The sequence below is a fragment of the Acanthochromis polyacanthus genome, chromosome 20 (genome assembly GCF_021347895.1).
Source record: "Acanthochromis polyacanthus isolate Apoly-LR-REF ecotype Palm Island chromosome 20, KAUST_Apoly_ChrSc, whole genome shotgun sequence".
Lineage (NCBI taxonomy): Eukaryota > Metazoa > Chordata > Actinopteri > Pomacentridae > Acanthochromis > Acanthochromis polyacanthus.
In genome coordinates this window covers 31,800,925-31,808,552 of record NC_067132.1, presented here as the reverse complement: position 1 = coordinate 31,808,552, position 7,628 = coordinate 31,800,925, and the positions used below count along the sequence as shown (strand labels likewise).

Genomic DNA, 7,628 nt, shown 5'->3' with positions numbered 1-7,628 from the left:
TAGCTTCTTATTGGTTCCTGGTCTGTGTGTGGTGCAGTGTTCTTCAGAGGCTGAACCAGCCCTCATGACATCAGCAGCTCAGTTTGGATCGTCTCCACACAGTCACATGACTTTCATCATCAACCCCGCCTCAGTCCGGAAACGGTGAGACTCCATGACGATGGGGGCGGGGCTACAGTCGCAGAACAAACAACAAAATCTTACTCCCGTGACACGTCGTCTCTTTGTTGTTGTCCTGTGTTGTTGTCCTGTGTTGTTGTTGTCCCTTTTTGCTGTTGTTGACGTGTGTTCTTGTTGACATGTGTTGTTGACGAGTGTTCTTGTTGATGTGTGTTGTTGACGTGTGTTGTTGATGTGTGTTGTTGTTGACATGTGTTGTTGACGTGTGTTGTTGTTGACGTGTGTTGTTGACGAGTGTTCTTGTTGACGTGTGTTGTTGATGTGTGTTGTTGACGTGTGTTGTTGACGAGTGTTCTTGTTGACGAGTGTTGTTGATGTGTGTTGTTGACGTGTGTTGTTGTTGATGTGTGTTGTTGACGTGTGTTGTTGACGAGTGTTCTTGTTGACGAGTGTTGTTGACGTGTGTTGTTGACGTGTGTTGTTGACGAGTGTTCTTGTTGACATGTGTTGTTGATGTGTGTTGTTGACGTGTGTTGTTGTTGATGTGTGTTGTTGACGTGTGTTGTTGACGAGTGTTCTTGTTGACGAGTGTTGTTGATGTGTGTTGTTGACGTGTGTTGTTGACGAGTGTTCTTGTTGACGAGTGTTCTTGTTGACATGTGTTGTTGATGTGTGTTGTTGACGTGTGTTGTTGACGAGTGTTCTTGTTGACGAGTGTTGTTGATGTGTGTTGTTGACGTGTGTTGTTGTTGATGTGTGTTGTTGACGTGTGTTGTTGACGAGTGTTCTTGTTGACGAGTGTTGTTGACGTGTGTTGTTGACGTGTGTTGTTGAAGAGTGTTCTTGTTGACGAGTGTTCTTGTTGACATGTGTTGTTGACGTGTGTTGTTGTTGATGTGTGTTGTTGACATGTGTTGTTGACGTGTGTTGTTGACATGTGTTGTTGACATGTGTTGTTGACATGTGTTGTTGACGAGTGTTGTTGACATGTGTTGTTGATGTGTGTTGTTGTTGACGTGTGTTGTTGACATGTGTTGTTGATGTGTGTTGTTGACGAGTGTTGTTGACATGTGTTGTTGATGTGTGTTGTTGTTGACGTGTGTTGTTGACATGTGTTGTTGACATGTGTTGTTGACGAGTGTTGTTGACATGTGTTGTTGACGAGTGTTCTTGTTGATGTGTGTTGTTGACGTGTGTTGTTGATGTGTGTTGTTGTTGACATGTGTTGTTGACGTGTGTTGTTGACGAGTGTTCTTGTTGACGTGTGTTGTTGACGTGTGTTGTTGACGAGTGTTCTTGTTGACGAGTGTTGTTGATGTGTGTCGTTGACGTGTGTTGTTGTTGATGTGTGTTGTTGACGTGTGTTGTTGACGAGTGTTCTTGTTGACGAGTGTTGTTGACGTGTGTTGTTGACGTGTGTTGTTGACGAGTGTTCTTGTTGACGAGTGTTCTTGTTGACATGTGTTGTTGATGTGTGTTGTTGATGTGTGTTGTTGACGTGTGTTGTTGTTGATGTGTGTTGTTGACGTGTGTTGTTGACGAGTGTTCTTGTTGACGAGTGTTGTTGATGTGTGTTGTTGACGTGTGTTGTTGACGAGTGTTCTTGTTGACGAGTGTTCTTGTTGACATGTGTTGTTGATGTGTGTTGTTGACGTGTGTTGTTGACGAGTGTTCTTGTTGACGAGTGTTGTTGATGTGTGTTGTTGACGTGTGTTGTTGTTGATGTGTGTTGTTGACGAGTGTTCTTGTTGACGAGTGTTGTTGACGTGTGTTGTTGACGTGTGTTGTTGAAGAGTGTTCTTGTTGACGAGTGTTCTTGTTGACATGTGTTGTTGACGTGTGTTGTTGTTGATGTGTGTTGTTGACATGTGTTGTTGACGTGTGTTGTTGACGAGTGTTGTTGACATGTGTTGTTGATGTGTGTTGTTGTTGACGTGTGTTGTTGACATGTGTTGTTGACATGTGTTGTTGACGAGTGTTGTTGACATGTGTTGTTGATGTGTGTTGTTGTTGACGTGTGTTGTTGACATGTGTTGTTGATGTGTGTTGTTGACGAGTGTTGTTGACATGTGTTGTTGATGTGTGTTGTTGTTGACGTGTGTTGTTGACATGTGTTGTTGACATGTGTTGTTGACGAGTGTTGTTGACATGTGTTGTTGATGTGTGTTGTTGTTGACGTGTGTTGTTGACATGTGTTGTTGACCAGTGTTCTTGTTGACATGTGTTGTTGATGTGTGTTGTTGTTAATGTGTGTTGTTGACGCGTGTTCTTGTTGACGTGTGTTGTTGACGTGTGTTCTTTTTCACGTGTGTGGTCTTCAGGCTACTGCTGAGGTTGTCCATCCGGACCTGGGCCCTGGATGGGTTCGTCCTGCTGCTCTCAGACTCCAAACAGATGGACTTCGTTGTCCTCAGATTGAATGGGGGGAGGGTCCTGATGTCAGCTGACCTGGGCAAAGGCTCCGCCTCCATTACCTCATCTGTTGCCGTGAACGACGGAAAGTGGCACATCGTGAGTTAATTACACACCTGGAAGGAAATACTAACACCTGGTGCTACAGACAGATATCTGGTGCTACAGACAGATATGTGGTACTACAGACGCATATGTGGTGCTACAGACAGATATGTGGTGCTACAGACAGATCTCTCGTACTACAGACAGATATCTGGTGCTACAGACAGATATCTGGTGCTACAGACAGATATCTGGTGCTACAGACGCATATGTGGTACTACAGACGCATATGTGGTACTACAGACGCATATGTGGTACTACAGACAGGTTTTCCGTGTTGAGCTCTGACATGTTGTCTGAACACCGTTTGTTTCAGGTGAATGCGGAGGTGAGTCGGCGGTTGGTGTCGTTGTCTGTCGACGGTTCGAGTCCCAAATCTGTGTCAGTCAAAGGAAACCAGCTGGACGTAGACAACAGACTGTATCTGGGAGGGTTTCCTAACACCGCCACCAGCAGGAGGATCAATGTAAGACCACTCATCAGTTTACCACAGGTGATCGTTCTCAGAGTTCTAGTTTCCTCACACACCTGAGCGTCAGTGTCCACCTGTCCCTCAGGTCAGCAGCAGCTTCCCGGGTTGTGTTCGCTCTGCCAGTCTGAACGGCGCCTCATTGGATCTGTACCAGCCAGCCTCTCAGTCTGATGTGGCTGCCTGCTTCACCAAAGACCAATCAGGGAGCTACTTCAACGGCAGTGGATACGCTGAACTGAGTGAGTCCAACATGAAGACTCTAGAACATCTTAAATTAACTCCAGAACATCCTAAATTATCCCTGGATGTTAATAAATAAATTCTAGAACATTGTAAGTGAAGTATGGACTCTTGTACATGAACTCTAGAACATCCTAAATGTGATCTAGAATCACTGAAACTTCTTAAATCAACTCTAGAACACCTCTAACTCCTAAATGAACTTTAGAACCTTTTACATGAATACTAGAACCACTTCATGAACTCCACAACCACCTAACAGTTCTAAATTAACTCTAGTACGTCCTAATTGAACTCTTAAACCACCTCAATAAAATGAAAAACCACTTATTCCTAATACATGAACTGTAGAACTTCCCAAATCATCTCTAGAATCCACTGACGTCAACTCTGAAACCTCCTACATGAGCACTAGAACGATGTAAATGAATTGTAGAAACATTTAGAACCTCCTAACTGAACTCTAAATGTGTGTTTCCAGTGCACGATGGATACAAGGTTGGCTCTGACATGGCCGTGTCGCTGGAGTTTCGAACGAGCCAATCAGAGGGAGTGTTTGTGGGAATCAGCAGTGCAAAGGTCGATGCTGTGGGACTGGAGATGATCGACGGACAGGTGAGCAGACTTACCTGAGTGATCGCACGTTTCCGACAACAACAAACAGTAAAGGGCCTGACACTGAAACTCAGAGAACTGCACAAGTAACTTAAACACCTGCTACCTGTTCTCCAGGTGTGTCTTTCAGTTTTAGTTATATATATCCTATTAATTCCTATTTAAGGTCTACCTGTACAAATAAAGATTTACCTGTGTGGAGGGTTACCTGTGTGGAGGTCTACCTGTGTGGAGCTCTACCTGTGTGGAGGGTTACCTGTGTGGAGCTCTACCTGTGTGGAGGGTTACCTGTGTGGAGGGTTACCTGTGTGGAGCTCTACCTGTGTGGAGGGTTACCTGTGTGGAGGTCTACCTGTGTGGAGGTCTACCTGTGTGGAGGGTTACCTGTGTGGAGGTCTACCTGTGTGGAGGGTTACCTGTGTGGAGGGTTACCTGTGTGGAGGGTTACCTGTGTGGAGGGTTACCTGTGTGGAGGGTTACCTGTGTGGAGGTCTACCTGTGTGGAGGGTTACCTGTGTGGAGGGTTACCTGTGTGGAGGTCTACCTGTGTGGAGGTCTACCTGTGTGGAGGGTTACCTGTGTGGAGGTCTACCTGTGTGGAGGTCTACCTGTGTGGAGGGTTACCTGTGTGGAGGTCTACCTGTGTGGAGGGTTACCTGTGTGGAGGGTTACCTGTGTGGAGGGTTACCTGTGTGGAGGTCTACCTGTGTGGAGGTCTACCTGTGTGGAGGGTTACCTGTGTGGAGGTCTACCTGTGTGGAGGGTTACCTGTGTGGAGGTCTACCTGTGTGGAGGTCTACCTGTGTGGAGGGTTACCTGTGTGGAGGGTTACCTGTGTGGAGGGTTACCTGTGTGGAGGTCTACCTGTGTGGAGGTCTACCTGTGTGGAGGGTTACCTGTGTGGAGGGTTACCTGTGTGGAGGTCTACCTGTGTGGAGGTCTACCTGTGTGGAGCTCTACCTGTGTGGAGGTCTACCTGTGTGGAGGGTTACCTGTGTGGAGGTCTACCTGTGTGGAGGGTTACCTGTGTGGAGCTCTACCTGTGTGGAGGGTTACCTGTGTGGAGGGTTACCTGTGTGGAGGTCTACCTGTGTGGAGGTCTATCTGTGTGGAGCTCTACCTGTGTGGAGGTCTACCTGTGTGGAGGTCTACCTGTGTGGAGCTCTACCTGTGTGGAGGTCTACCTGTGTGGAGGGTTACCTGTGTGGAGGGTTACCTGTGTGGAGCTCTACCTGTGTGGAGCTCTACCTGTGTGGAGGTCTACCTGTGTGGAGCTCTACCTGTGTGGAGCTCTACCTGTGTGGAGGGTTACCTGTGTGGAGGTCTACCTGTGTGGAGGGTTACCTGTGTGGAGGTCTACCTGTGTGGAGCTCTACCTGTGTGGAGGGTTACCTGTGTGGAGGTCTACCTGTGTGGAGGGTTACCTGTGTGGAGGTCTACCTGTGTGGAGGTCTACCTGTGTGGAGGGTTACCTGTGTGGAGGGTTACCTGTGTGGAGGGTTACCTGTGTGGAGGGTTACCTGTGTGGAGGTCTACCTGTGTGGAGGTCTACCTGTGTGGAGGGTTACCTGTGTGGAGGGTTACCTGTGTGGAGGTCTACCTGTGTGGAGGTCTACCTGTGTGGAGCTCTACCTGTGTGGAGGTCTACCTGTGTGGAGGGTTACCTGTGTGGAGGTCTACCTGTGTGGAGGGTTACCTGTGTGGAGCTCTACCTGTGTGGAGGGTTACCTGTGTGGAGGGTTACCTGTGTGGAGGTCTACCTGTGTGGAGGTCTATCTGTGTGGAGCTCTACCTGTGTGGAGGTCTACCTGTGTGGAGGTCTACCTGTGTGGAGCTCTACCTGTGTGGAGGTCTACCTGTGTGGAGGGTTACCTGTGTGGAGGGTTACCTGTGTGGAGCTCTACCTGTGTGGAGCTCTACCTGTGTGGAGGGTTACCTGTGTGGAGGGTTACCTGTGTGGAGGGTTACCTGTGTGGAGCTCTACCTGTGTGGAGGGTTACCTGTGTGGAGGTCTACCTGTGTGGAGGTCTACCTGTGTGGAGCTCTACCTGTGTGGAGCTCTACCTGTGTGGAGGGTTACCTGTGTGGAGGTCTACCTGTGTGGAGGGTTACCTGTGTGGAGGTCTACCTGTGTGGAGGGTTACCTGTGTGGAGGTCTACCTGTGTGGAGGGTTACCTGTGTGGAGGTCTACCTGTGTGGAGGTCTACCTGTGTGGAGGGTTACCTGTGTGGAGGTCTACCTGTGTGGAGGTCTACCTGTGTGGAGGGTTACCTGTGTGGAGGGTTACCTGTGTGGAGGTCTACCTGTGTGGAGGGTTACCTGTGTGGAGGTCTACCTGTGTGGAGGTCTACCTGTGTGGAGGGTTACCTGTGTGGAGGGTTACCTGTGTGGAGGGTTACCTGTGTGTTTCTCCTCAGGTGGTGTTTAACGTCAATAACGGTGCTGGTCGGGTGTCAGTACGGTCGATTGGCCAAATGCTGTGTGATGGACGGTGGCACCGCCTGCTGGCCAGAAAAACCAAACACAACCTGAGTCTGAGTGTAGATGGGCGGAGCTACACCGCCCCCAACCCCTACCCACAATCCACCTCTGCTGAGACCAACAATCCCGTTTACCTGGGAGGATTTCCAGGTGAGACCCTGAACTCTGTCACACAAGAAGATGAACAAACAGGATGGCACGTGGAGCTGAATTAACCTGTCTCTCTCTCCACCTGTCTCTCTCTCCACCTATCTGTCTGTCTACCTGTCTGTCTCTCTGCTGTAGTTGGGGTCAAACAGAACTGCCTGTCGATCTCTTCCAGATTCAGAGGTTGTCTGAGGAACCTGCAGCTCGCCAAGTCTCACCTGAGCACCGCCCTTTACGTTAGCTCCGCCCACTTCCTGGTGGGCGTGACTCCTAGTTCGTGTCCAGTAGCCTAGCAACACTTCCTGTTTGTTTCAGGGGTTGTGGTTGTTGTTGTTGGAGCTCCCTGTTGTGCAGCGTTCAGCTTTTTATCTGATTGTAGTTCCTGGATGTTCTCATCATCCGTAAATAAAGACCTACCTGCAGCGCTGCCGTCCAGCTTTCTTCACCTGTACAACTTGAGATACCACGGCAACGCTTCCCCAGTGGAACAATCAGAGGGCCCTGATATCATTCAACCAAGAAAATGTGATGCAGAATGACTGAACACTGACACAAAATGACCACAACATGCTGCAACACAACCAAAACGTGAAATAAACGACCAAACTGTGACACAAAGGGAAACAGACTCGCTCAAATATGACAGAAAACCACCAAAACCTCTTGCAAAACCACACTGGGACATGCAACAACCAGAATTTAAGGCAAAAAGACAAAACTATGGTAGAAAATGACCACAAAAGCATAAGAAGTAACCAAAATGTGAAACAAAAAGATCAGAAAGATAAGTAGAGCTACATAAATGTGTCACAAAACGACTAAAATGTAATGTAAAACAACCAAAATATGCTGCATTATGATCACAGAAAGGTGTAGAACTATCAAACAACCAAACAACTGCAAAGAGACATAAAACTACCAAATGTGGACATAAGACGACCAAGAAGTGACACAATACAACCAAACTGTTAAACACAACTAAAATGTGATTTAAAAAAAGACAGAGTTGGAAAAAAAACAAAATGAGAGAAAACA

At 47.8% G+C, this 7,628-nt stretch overlaps 1 protein-coding gene across 1 annotated transcript in view; it reads left to right on the top strand.

Moving 5' to 3' along the window:
* Window positions 1-7,015, top strand: part of lama1 (laminin, alpha 1) — a 51,742-nt gene extending 44,727 nt beyond the window's left edge. The window contains 7 exon segments of the mRNA XM_051940197.1: window positions 38-144; window positions 2,442-2,631; window positions 2,954-3,103; window positions 3,195-3,348; window positions 3,831-3,964; window positions 6,383-6,596; window positions 6,732-7,015. Of these exon segments, the coding sequence (XP_051796157.1) occupies window positions 38-144; window positions 2,442-2,631; window positions 2,954-3,103; window positions 3,195-3,348; window positions 3,831-3,964; window positions 6,383-6,596; window positions 6,732-6,886 (1,104 nt within the window). The 3' untranslated portion in view covers window positions 6,887-7,015.
* Window positions 7,016-7,628: the final 613 nt, after the last annotated feature.